Source organism: Sciurus carolinensis, chromosome X (genome assembly GCF_902686445.1).
Source record: "Sciurus carolinensis chromosome X, mSciCar1.2, whole genome shotgun sequence".
Lineage (NCBI taxonomy): Eukaryota > Metazoa > Chordata > Mammalia > Rodentia > Sciuridae > Sciurus > Sciurus carolinensis.
In genome coordinates this window covers 127410657-127423969 of record NC_062232.1, presented here as the reverse complement: position 1 = coordinate 127423969, position 13313 = coordinate 127410657, and the positions used below count along the sequence as shown (strand labels likewise).

At 38.8% G+C, this 13313-nt stretch overlaps 1 protein-coding gene and 1 long non-coding RNA gene across 6 annotated transcripts in view; one reads left to right on the top strand and one right to left on the bottom strand.

Moving 5' to 3' along the window:
* Window positions 1-13313, bottom strand: part of Mtm1 (myotubularin 1) — a 105947-nt gene that overhangs the window by 1620 nt on the left and 91014 nt on the right. For all 5 annotated transcript variants that reach the window (XM_047535413.1, XM_047535411.1, XM_047535414.1 and 2 more), the window contains one exon: window positions 6060-6236. In XM_047535413.1, the coding sequence (XP_047391369.1) occupies window positions 6060-6236 (177 nt within the window). The remainder of the gene's footprint in view (window positions 1-6059; window positions 6237-13313) is intronic.
* The window catches only part of LOC124971745 (uncharacterized), a 50438-nt gene that overhangs the window by 18140 nt on the left and 18985 nt on the right, over window positions 1-13313 (top strand). The gene's annotated exons all lie outside the window — the stretch shown is intronic.

Genomic DNA, 13313 nt, shown 5'->3' with positions numbered 1-13313 from the left:
ACTTTGGAGCATAAATTATTTTTTTGCCAACATGGGGGCTAGAGCATGGTATGCCGTGGTATTGCCTTGCTCTGCTCCACCATCTTTCCATGTGCTTATTGCCCGTGTTAATCCATGGTTGAGAGCTACAGCTCTGATGCACCCCAGCAAGGCTGTGAATCCTGTTGGCCTCTTACCAGCTGTGTACCTTAACGTCCTGTGTGGCTGTTCACCTATCTATAAAATGGAGACTAAAAATAGCATGGTCTTCCAGCATTGTTGTGAGAGTGAAGTGAGTTAAATACAGTCTGTTTTGCTACATTTTCTCTGGTGAGTCAATAGGGGATTATGCTCATATGAAGGTGGAAGTCATGCTGAAGCATAGTGTGATTCTCCCCAGCATGAGCATTTCTGAAACTTTTCTTCTGAGCTATATATCACACACAATGCACAAATCTTAAAATGTTGAGCACAATGAATTTCTATACAAGTATACACTTAAGTAATCAGAATCCAGGTCAAGATATATACAACAGAAGAGCTTCCCACAAAGTTAATGTTTTCAAGCAATTGGAAACAAGCTTTCTAGAAGGCTTGAGCAATATAGGAACACATCAAGAAAAAAAGCCCCCACAATCTCTCAAGTGCCTTTCTTTAGCACATGTACTGGTTTCCAGAACTTCCCTGCATTCGAATGCATTCAACTATGTGCTAAAGCTGTGAGCACCAATGAGAAAGCTTCGAAAGCAATGCGATGACAAAGGCTGAGGAGAGCGGTCTCTAAGAGTGGCACACATGCCCCAGGTCCCGCACTCAGAAGCAAGCATGGGTCTTGGGCTTAAGGTTGTGGTATTAGTTTCCTGTAGATGCCTCAACAAATTAATATGAAGGTGAGGGCCTTAAAACAACAGAAATTGATTCTATCATTGCTTTGCAGGACACAAGCCAAAATTACAGGTGTCAGTAGGGCCATGTTCCCTCTGGAGGCTCTTGGGGACAATCCCTCTCTGTTTAATTCAGCTTCTGATGGCTCCAGACCTCTGGAGATCATCACTCTCACCTCTGCCTCTGTCTTCACATGGCCTAGTCCTCTCTGTGACTGTGCCCCAAATCTTCCCCTTTGTGTTATGAGAACACCATCACTGGATTTAGCCTTCCTGGTAAATCAAGGATGGATCTCATTCTGAGATACTAAACTTAGTTATAACTATAAATACCCTAACACGAATAATGTCACATTCGTATTTTCCTGGTGGATATAGCTATTTTGGGGTGAGGCGTCATTCAGCCCACTACTGGCCGCTAAAGTGTGGATCCACTCAGGCCAGGTGCAAGTGTAACCACACCCGCACTTCTATTGGGATGGTTGCCTCCATTAGTGCTCTGGTTACAAACGTTCAGAGGTTTGCAGAGGTCTCCTCCTCCTAATCCTATTCTTCCCATAATCGTTGCTATTTTTAGTGAGGTACTTTGCAGTGTGAGGTTTTTCAGAAATGCACACGTGGCCTTAGAGTGAAAATGCTTTGCTGTAGCACGTAACACCCAGTAAGTGCTGTTCATTAAAATCCCTTGCCCACATTTCTGTGATCAACTGAGGGTCAGATGCTGTTCTAGGTGCTCAGATCAGTGAACTAAGACCGTTTTCGTGGCATTTATCTTCCAGCAGGGGGAGACAGACAAGCGAGGAACAAAACAATCCCGTGATTATTAAAGAGACAATGCTTGAAGGCAATCAATACTAGGGATGAGAGTGTAGATAATCAATACTAGGGAAAAGCAGAGCAGAATAAGAGCATGGGGAATGGATGGACCACTGGTTCCACCCTAAATTGGGTGTAGAGAGTGAGTCACACTGAAGAGAATTGGTGACTTTTGGGGAAAGGCTTGGGAGAGATGATGAACATAGCCACGTAAATATTGGAGTGTCTGGGGAAGAGCAAGGGCCAGTGTGGCTGAAGCACAGTGTGAGAGAAAAAGATCTTGTTGAGGAGGCTGAGAGATCAGAGGTCAGGGGTGGGGAAATGGGGGGGGGTCACATTTAAAAACCACTGTAAAGACTCTAGCCTTGACAGTAGGTGAGGCGAGCAGCTACCTGACCAGTTTTGAATAGAAGAATGGTATAGTCTGATGTCTGATTTTCAAGGACTGCTTTGGCTGCCACATGAGGGCGGAGTCAAAGGAAGCAAGGGTAGCCTCAGGGAGTGCAGCTAGCTGCTAGAAAGCTACTGCCACCGTGTGGCCGCACCAGGGTGGTGTTTGGACTCCAAAGGTTTTGAAGGCAGAGCCCAATGGGTGGGGTGTGAGAAAGAAAAGGAGTCAAGGATGACCCTGAAGTTTCCGACTAGAACAACTAGGATGGATGGAGCTGCTATAAATTGAAACGGGGAAGACAGGAGGAGATCTTTGCAGGGAGGCTTCAGGAGCTCTGGATTGTAGTTTTTGCAGTCTCAACACCATTTACTGAATAAATACTCCATCCTTTCCCCTGTGCACTATGGTGCCACCATCTTACTACACCAACTCACTATATCTATATGGGTCTGTTTCTGGACTCAATTCTGTTCCATGTTAACTCTTGATATATAGTAGGACAAGTTCTTTCTCAATATTTTGCTCCCAAATTGTCTCAGTTTTATTATTAAAACCTCCCCTTTTCATATTAATATTAGAATTCAGACTTAGAATTTAGTCAGTTTAAATATTAGAATCAGTATGTGACAAGAATTAGATAAGAAAAAGAAATCCGAAGTAATAGTCATTTTAGATGGCATGAATGTATAAACCTGAGACAGTAAGCAGAAAAACTATTAGAAATCAAAAACTAATTCAGTCAAGTAATGGGTACAAAATATGTAGAAGTCATTAGCCTAGTGATAAACAAAAACCACTTAGAGGACATAACAATTTAAGGACAAGTGACTTTAAGTATTACACCTCAACTTTTGACCTGGAAAATGACTTATGAAGCAAAGTATGCCAACTCAGTGTGGTAAAGAAGACAGGTCATCAGCTAGTTATGGGAGTAATTTTAGGCTTCAAAAATTTTTCATTTTCCTTTTAAAGTCCATATGCCTTTTAACTTTTCTATCAGAAATTACTTAAATACTATATAGGTCAGCCTATTAATATCTGACTGTTCCTGTTCTCATCCTTCAGTTCCCTCTACAAAATCTGAATGTGTTCAATGGAACGCAGATTAACAGCTACATAGAATGCAGTGGTTCCTAAAGCGCTCACTCTATGAGGCTCCACTGGAGCCTAAGTTCCTACTCAGGTTTATAATGTGACAAACATAAACTTTTGCTTTGGGCATGAGTAATTTTCTCACTTCAAAAGTATCAAATCTGCTTATGATAGCTCATCAAATGGAAGCACTGGTCTTTCCATAAGCTCTGCTGAGTTGTATATCACAGCAAGGGCTGGTGGATTTTGCTTTTAGAGACATCCTATCCTGTCTTCATCAAAGATAACAGCTCATTATGGGGAGGCGCTGTATATTCTTTTGTGTCTTTCCAACACTGATGGTATACCATTGTGTTGTAACTATTTCAGGTCTCCAGTAATTGTTGGTATCCCTCTGGGTCACACAATTGCATAAAGATTTAATTTAATTTTCAAGTGCTTAAGTACATTCTTAGAAGTTCACATTATATAATTTCTAAAGTCATGTAATTTTACTTTGATCTACTTCTGTATGCAGTACTATTCTACACAAGCAGATCTTTAAGAAAATCTAATGTACTTAGTTCACACCTCTATTATTGAATTCATCCTTGTGCATTATAACCATCAGCTTATGTTACTGGCTACCCCCACTAACCTGGGGGCTTCTTGTGGGTGGGGACCACCTCTTCCTAATCTCTATACTACCCCAGTGATGGACAGGTAGGAATATTTAGTACTGGGTAGATGGAAATACATATTATATGCCTGAGGACATCAAGATGTATGTAGGACACTTCACATTTAGAAAATTACATAGAACAATAGCCAGATTGTGGAACCAACCTAGATGTCCTTCAATTGATGAATGGATAAAGAAAATGTGGTATATATATACAATGGAATATTACTCAGCCATAAAGAACGATAAAATTATGGCATTTGCAGGCAAATGGATGAAACTGGAGAATATCATGCTAAGTGAGATAAGCCAATCTCAAAAAACCAAAGGAAGAATGATATCGCTAATAAGTGGATGATGACACATAATGGGGGTGGGAAGGGTTAGTGTTGGGGTTGGAGTTGGGTTTAGGGAGGGGGGCAGGAATGGAGGAAGGAAGGACTGTATAGATGGAGGGGAAGGGTGCGAGGGGAGGGGGGGAAGGGAAAAAATGACAGAATGAATCAAACAACATTACCCTATGTAAATTTATGATTACACAAATGGTATGCCTTTACGCCATGTACAGACAGAGAAACAACATGTATCCCATTTGTTTACAATAAAAAAAAGTAAAAAAAAAAAAAGAAAAAAAAGAAAATTACATAGAGAGGATATTTTATTTTTGAGTAAATGTCAATGGATCATAATATAAAGTTAAAACCTGTACCAGAGCATGAGCATTTCTATCTGGCCCAGTTCCATTTTACTAAATCCTATGAGAATAAAGGGAATGAATACATTACAAGAAGTTCTAATGATGTGCCTTCAAAATTGATCTTTCAGAAGGAGGAAAAAATAGCACCCAAAAAAATAAACCTGACTTGTCACACAATTATCATCATTACCTTTATAGTCAGAAATGAATTTCTCTAAATTTCTTGAATTTGAAGAATTTTTCCAAGTACAAATAGATCAAAGAATACTACAGATTTTGTACAGAAACTGCCAATACTTTCTAAGTACCAATGATTTTTTAAAGTCATGATAAATACAGAAAAGGCTTTTTTATAGGACAAACAGTGCTCATTGTGCTCATTGATTAAAAAAATGATTAGGAAAGGAACATGTTCTCTGTAACAGCAGTTAGAACCCTAGAAAAATCCCCACGTACCCTTTACTTTATATTCTAAACTCCAGAGCTACTGCTTAGTAAAATCCCTCAATATGCTTCTCAAATCCCAAACTAAACAAGTCAATGTTGTCAAGCCCTGGAACCTGTCTCTTTCCAAAAGTATACACATTTCAACCATTGCCAAACTACAAAGGCTCTCATGCAGTGGCAGAGACCTTGAAATGAGGGTGTTTTCTCCCTGAGAAGAGAGAAAACAGGCTGGTGCGCACCCATGGTCTGAGTGGAATGAGCAACCTGAGAGATACCGCAGCCATAGGACCCTGCTGCCACCGGCCCCACTTCTAGCTGGATTAAGGTCAGTGCTCATGCTGCACTATGACAACAGGTAGTGGACCATTCTAACCCAAAGAAAAAGTGAAAACCTTTACCAAAAGCCATCACAAACACTGAGTATTTATAATGCTTAGAACAAATCAGTAAGTGAAGGTACTATTGAGCCTGTACAAACAGACTGTTTTTTTCTTTGGATTTTGGATGGGGTGGGGGTAGGAGAATGGAAAGCCTAACTAAATGTCTTTAATAAAATATACAGCATTTCCTTCAAATACCTTTGTTTCTATTTTATGATCGACAAATGGCCAGCTGAATTTCCTCTCCACTGACAGACCCAGTATCTTTATTTTAGAAGTAGGGACCCTCAGGAAAAAGCACTCTGGTGACAGCTGACCTAGTACAGACACCTCAACCTGAGGACAGAAAATGTTTTCTCGCTTTGTCTAGTCACTTCAAAGAAGTTTCTAATTGTGTATGTATATGTGTTGTGTAACCACTTCAAGTGACTGAAGGAAACCCTGGCTGGCTGTGAAAACTCAGGGATGTTCTGGAGCTTTACATCGCCTTGCATTAGGGCAAAAAAGTTACACCATTCACATTGGCAGAGGAATTTAATTTCGAATTTCATGGTTTAGTAATTAAAAACAAATTAAGTTGTATTTAAAAACAAGTGATTTTTCAGCTTTTTTTCCTTATAATGCTTAAACAAACATACAAAAAACATTATCTAAGCTCAGAAGTAAACATTCAGTTTCCATGGCTGTCTTTGAACAGTGCTACTTCACTTACTTGTTGCTTGATTCTGGGGTTCCATCTAATGTAGTAATTTACCCAGAGTTCCAAGTGACGCATGCTGGCAACTGGATATAAAACTCGATTTATTTCTTTTGTGTAGAAGGGGTTTTTGAATTTTTCTTTATTGACATTGATTAGTGACCATAAAGAAACTGTTCTTTCTGTAACTTTCTAGAGAGAGAGAGAGAGAAAGCAGAGAGCCTAAGTAAGCATGCACACAATCACATAAACCATTTTGTAGCCTGTGACAATCCAGTTCAGCATCAACTTGAATCACATATTTACATTATCCCCATAATAGCTCCAAAAGCGTCAAGGGCCAGTGAGTGCTCATAGCCACTTGCAGACATTTGCGTAGATAATGGCCTAGCTTGAGAGCCACTATTTCTGCCAGAAGAGAGGGGTGTAGGATGCTGCACCATTAAATGCAATTCACTGACCTAAGAAGACTATTCCTGGCTAGGTAAAACATTTATGAACAGATGGGCAGTACACTCTTTTTAATTCAAAGAAAAGAAAAATAATCCTAAGATCCCACTGACTTTTAAAATTTTTGTTTGTTAGAAGTACAAAATCTTAACCTGTGTCTACTTGACAGCAGACATTTAGACAGGAAGTCATTTTATTTTAATCAACCACCCAGATGCTTAATCCACCTCATATTGACATGCAGATATTTGAAAACATCTGGATAATTGACCACAAATTCTTCACTTTTTACCTGGTATCCATTATCTTATAAAAATATTCATATTTTCATTGTTTTTTATTATAGCTTTTTACCCAAATTTGATCATCAACTTGGGAAAAAATGAAGCTGGGAAATTAAAAATTTAATAATTCAAATTACCAACAATGAAATTTTAAACAGTTCTCAGTAATGACTTCAAATAAGGAAGGAGCAATAAACTAAACCTGAAAACTAAAAAGAACACCCCCAAACAAGTGACTTAAGATTCCTTGGTACAGGTGTTTCATTAATGGGAATGATAATAATGATAGCATCATTTTGCCTTCCTCTGATAAAACTAAAACTTCATTTGCGTGTTTCTGGTACCAAAATCTATATTGTATTGTGTTTATTTGCATTTTGCTTTTTTTAAATATATGCACATAGTTTAAAAAGCCAAACAGTATTGACATAAATACAAGTCTCACACATTTTTCTAGAAGCAATTTTATTTTTTCTCAGCTTTATTAAGGTATAACTGGCAAATATAAATTGTATCTATTTAGGTTATGCAATTTATATTTGATTTTTAATCTTTTTAGCAGTACTAGGGATTGAACTCAGAGGCACTCAACCACTGAGCCACATCCTGGGCCATTTTTTATATATATATTTTGTTTTGTTTTGTTTTGTTTTGTTTGGTTTGGATTTCAAATATTCATTATTGAATTTATCCTTGTTTTATCACACTTTGGAAAAGGCAACTAAAAAATAAATGAATCCTGGACAGTCAAAAAAAAAAAATCTACCATCCATGAAAAGAAAAGCCCAGGAGCAGACGGATTCTCAGCCGAGTTCTATAAGACTTTCAAAGAAGAACTCATTCCAATACTTCTCAAAGTATTCCAGGAAATAAAAAAGAATGGTACCCTACTGAACTCATTCTATGAAGCTAATATCACCCTCATACCCAAACCAGGCAAAGATACATGAAGGAAAGAAATTTTAGACCAATATCCTTGATGAATATAGATGCAAAGATCCTTAACAAAATATTGGCAAACCGTATCCAAAAACATATTAAGAAAATTGTGCACCATGATCAAGTGAGGTTCATCCCTGGAATGCAAGGATGGTTTAACATCCATAAACCAATAAACGTAATCCATCATGTCAATAGACTTAAGAATAAGAATCATATGGTTATTTCAATTGACGCAGAAAAGCATTCGACAAAATACAACACCCCTTCATGCTCAAAACACTAGAAAAAATAGGGATGGTATGAACATACCTGAACATTGTAAAGGCTATTTATGCTAAGCCCATGGCCAACATCATTCTGAATGGAGAAAAACTGAAACCTTTCCCTTCAAAAATGGCCTCATTGAGTTGCTGAGGTTGGCCTGGAACTGGCAATCCTTCTGCCTCAGCCTCCTGAGTCCTGAGATTACAGGCATGTGCCACTTCCCCCAGTCCCAGGAATTATTTTTAAATCATTTGGTATCAGTGTCACAAGGCCTTTTCTCCCCGAACTCTGTTCTATTTAGAGCTACTCCCAAGCAGGGCTCTCCTCCTTTCCAGTCGATCTTCTTTCCCTTTATGTTAGATCATTTGTCTCTAAACGATGCTCTGTTCCGGACTCGGGATTCGTTCAGTGTGAGCAGAGTGCAGTCAGTTCTGCGGTTCTGCACTCGGTTCTGGTGTACCAGCCCACGGGGGCCAATGGGGTGATGGCCATCTCCACACAGGAGCTACGTTCTGAAGAAGCAGACACTGGAGTATTTGGAGAGGTTGGTGTTGACACCATTGATTCAAGCTCAGTTTCAGCAACCTGACTAAAGGCTACTCTTATAAGTTTCTCTTTCTAATGTTGCTGGATGACTTCGTACAGTGCCCGAGGTAGAGCCAAGCTGCCCTGAATTAGGTCTTATTTCAGGAGATTTTAAGGAGTAGTTTGATTTTCTAGGAAATTGAGGTGGCTATTTGCAGTTTCAGGGTTCAATTTCTAGTGACTTGTTGAATAAATAATCAGTAAATGCTTCTTCAGATGAACTTCCGATGGGGTTAAGGTTATTAAAGAACCTCTTGTCGCCTTTCCGACGCAGGTACTCAGGTTTTGCCATCATTGCATCCCGAATCTCACTCTCCCCCAGATTCTTCTCTGCATCCAGCTCCTCATCCAAACGCTTCAGTTCTTCTTCATTTGCCTTCTTCATCTAATTGAGGAGGTCCGTGTTCATCTGCCATTCGAGGGTCTGCACAAGGCTTCATAATAAGGAGCTATGTCTGAAAGGGGCGCTCGCGGTGCCTCACTGTTGTCGCTGAAGGCGGGCCGCCATCAGCTCTTGGCGCACTGCTGCGTCCCGCGGTGTTCTGGCAGGCTCAGCAGGAAGCGCAGCTGCCTGATGCGCAGGTCAGGGTTCTTGGGCAGACCCTCCTCCTCCAGGTTCTCCAGTGGCATTTTGGAGGCAGCAGGAAACAGACAGCGAGAAAGCCGGCTGGGAAGCACTGTGAGGATGGCGGCAAAGCAGGAGGAGTCGACCAAGCCCCCAGCCGCCTCTGAGCGGGCTTCCCCATTTTTTATATTTTATTTAGAGACAGGGTCTCACTAATTTGCTTAGGCCCTCGCTGTTGCTGAGGCTGGCTTTGAACTTGCAATCCTTCTGCCTCAGCATCCCAAGCCACTGGGATTAAAGCTGTGTGCCACCACGCCTGGCTGATTTTTAATTTTTTAAATTTATATTTTTGAGAGAGGATCTCACTATGTTGCCCAGGCTGGTCCTGAATCCTAGACTCAAGTGATCTTCCTGCATGAGCCTCCCAAACTGCTGGGACTACAGGTGTATGCCACCTTGACCAACCAATACAATGTTTTGATATGTACACACTGTGAAATAATCACCACACTCAAGCTAATTAACGTATAGATCACCTAACACAGTTACCATTTTTCTGTGGTGAGAGCAATTGAAATCTACCTTATTAACCAATTTCAAGTCTATAATATATTATTAACTGTAGTTACCAAGCAGCACATTAGGTCTCTAGTAATACTCTTCTCTTAACTGAAGTTTTATGCCTTTTGACCAGTATCTCCTCTTCACCCCTACCCACCTCGAGCCCCTGGTAATTATTCATCCACTCTCTGTTACTATGGGTTTAACTTTTGTTTAGATTCTATACATAAAAAAAGATCCTACAGTAATTTTTTTCTGTGCCTGGTTTCTTTCACCTTAGCATAATGTCCTCCAGGATCATCCATGTTATTGCAAATGGTAGGATTTCATTCTGTTTTATGGCTGAATAGTATCCCATTGTGTATATATACCACATTTGCATTATCCATTGATGGATACTGAGGTTGTTTTCATTTCTTGGCTCTTAGGAGTTGTGCTGCCTGAACATGGGAATGCAGATGTCTTTGATATATTGATTTCATTTCCTTTCAATATATACTTAATAATGGGATTGCTGGATTATATAATCATTGTATTTTTACTTTTTAAAAAATATGAATCTTTACATTTTTAACTGACACATAAAATTGTACATATTTGTGGGGTTCCATGTGATGTGTTGATATACATGTATAAAGTATCACCACTGAGATCCCCTCTGCCTTGCTCTATTAAGGTTTACTGTTACTGTGAAGTGTATAAACTTCAGTTGCTTCCAGAGAAATGGTGTAGCATGGCAGGCATTCATGAAGCTATGTGTGTCTAAGAATATTTTTATTCTACCTTTGCATTTGGTTGATAGTTTAGTAGCTACAGGAAGCAAGGTTGGAGTCATTTTCATTTAGAATTCTGAATGCAATGCTCTACTGACTTCTAATTTTCAATACTGCTATTAAATAATCCAAAATTTTCCTGATTTTTGTTTGCAAATACAGGTTGAATATCACTTATCCAAAATGCCCAGGGCCAGAATTATTTTAGGTTTAGGATTTTTTCTAGATTTTTGGACTATCTACATAGATATAATAAGGTACCTTTTAGAGATGGAATCCAAATCTAAACATTAAATTCATTTATGTTTCTTATGTACCTAATAAACAAAGATTGAAGGTGAATTTTTTACAATATTTTGCCCATGCTTTGACTATGGTCAGTCACATGAAATAGGTGTGAAATTAAACTTGTGTCATGTCAGTGCTCCAAAACTGTTTAGATTTTGGAGCATTTCAGATTTTGGATTAGAGAAGCTCATCTCATAACTCATTCATTTTCCCTGAGGAAAAAACTGTGGGATCTCCTCTTTGTCCCTGGTGTTCAGAAACTTCACTAAGATGTGCTTTAGTATGGGTCTCTTTTCATCCACCCTGTTTGGCACTTGGTGAGCCTTTAAAATAACTTGTCTATTTCAATTCTTAGAAATAGTCTTATTTATTTTAGTTAGCTTTCTTCTTTCTGGATTCCCTATTTTCTCTTTTCCCCCTATTTCTCCTATTATTTGGATATTGGACCTTCAAGACTAGTCTTTTTTTCTTATCTTCTCTCCCTTTTCCCTGTTTTTATTTCCTATTTTCTTTTTTTTCATAGTTGAATAACATTTTTATTGTATCAATATTTCAAAATTCCACAAAAGGTTATAAAAATCAAAATGACAAATTATAAACAAATAAACCTTAAAAGCATAAAAAATACATATGCATGATAATGGGAATGAAAGCATTTATTCCCTATTTTCTAGGAGATATTTTTCTTTTTTTTTCAGTTCCTTAGCCCATTTATTGATTGGGTTATTATTTTTTTTTGGTGTTATCTAGGAGATATTTTTCAACTTCATTTTCTACCTCTTCTGAGTTGTCCATTTTGGTTGATAGCATAAGGGTTTTTTTGTGGGGGGGGAGGCCAACTAGGGATTGAACCCAGGGCTGCTTAACCACTGAGCCACATCTCTAGTCCTTTTTATTCTGTATTTCGAGACAGGATTTCGCTAAGTTGCTCAGGGCCTTGCTAAGTTGCTGAGGCTGGCCTTGAATTTGCAATCCTACTGCCTCAGCCTCTCAAGTTGTTGGGATTAAAGGCATGCCTCACCGTGCCTGGCTAGTATCATGTTTTTAATTTCAAAGTTCTTTTCTGATCTCTAAATGTTCTTTCCAGGTAATATCTCCTTATTTTCTGATTAATATTTTTCTTATTCTTCTGAGGATATTAGTACCTTCTTCTCTGTGTCTCCCTTCCTCTATGTTATTTTTCCCAAATTGTTTTTTTCTCCTTCTCAGTTGTCTGCTATGATTCCATAGTAGAGGAGTAAATAATCCTTTGGGAACTCTGAAATCATAAGGCTTGTCAATTGTGAACTTTATTGTAGGGATCCTCTAGTTGTTGGTATTTTTAGGTCCTCCTTCTGGGACTCAGAGATAATTTTTTTATGCTGAGATAAAATTCACATACCACAAAATAAAGCATTTTAAAACTGTAGAATTCAGTTCATTCACAATGTCATACAGCTATCACTTCTACTGAGTTCCAAAACATTTTCCCCATCACCGCAGATGGAAAGCCCATGCCCATGAAACAGGCACTCCTCATTCTCCCCTGCCTCCAGCCTCTGGCAACTAATGTGCTTTCTGTCCCTATGGGTTTACCTATTCTGGAAATTCCAGGTTATTTTATGTACTCTTTTGCATCTGGCTTCATTTTCCTTAGGACAATGATTTCAAAGTTCATCCTAATTGTAATATGAATATTTCCTTCCTTTTTATGCTGAATAATATTTTATCGTGTGCATAGACCACATTTTTGTTTTCTTCATTCATCTTGAAAGACATTTGGGTTGTTACATTCTTTTCTCTATTGTAAATATACACGTGTGTATTTTTTGTTTCAACTCTTATTTTCAGTTCCTTAGAGTATATCCTAGGAGTGAAATTACTGGGTCATAGGATAATTCTATATTTTGCTTTTTGAGGAATCATCAGTTTCCCGTAACAGCTGCAGCATTTTCCATCCCAATTAGCAATTTAGGGGAGATGTATTGTCTCACATCCTCACCAACAGAGATGGTTCTTTTGTGCTCCCATCTGAATTATGAAGACGTGGTTCTAGAACACAGGGAGTGAGTGAGGGAAAAGGTGGGGCTGCCATAATGCAGCACTTCTTTATGCACCCTCTCTTGGCAGGAAACCTCTGCCAGAGTCCTTAGTTCCAGAGAGGGATGCAGGGAATCCGGATAGCTTATTCTAAACAGATCTTCAAGGTATCTTCCTTCCTTCTTTGCCACCTGGTAGAGTTTATCCTGGAGTTGTCCAAGGTTCCTGCAATTCAAAGTGGCTTGGATCTTGGCTTCTCCACTGTTGGTTTGAGATCTTGGTTTTCTCAAGATAAATTATTAATCACTTATCTATGGGCTTTCCAGCTTTTAAAGTTTATTGTTGTGTCTCCTTTCTCCTTTTCCCTATTCTTACAAGTTTATGACCTTTCCAACTCATTTTACCAACATTTTCATGGATTTTTGGGAGGGAAAACCTGCATGCCTTTACAGTCATTCCTACTCCTGTGGGCAAAGTCAGTGTCTCACAAGCAATTATATTCTTTTTTTTTAGTTGTCGATGGTCCTTTATATTATTT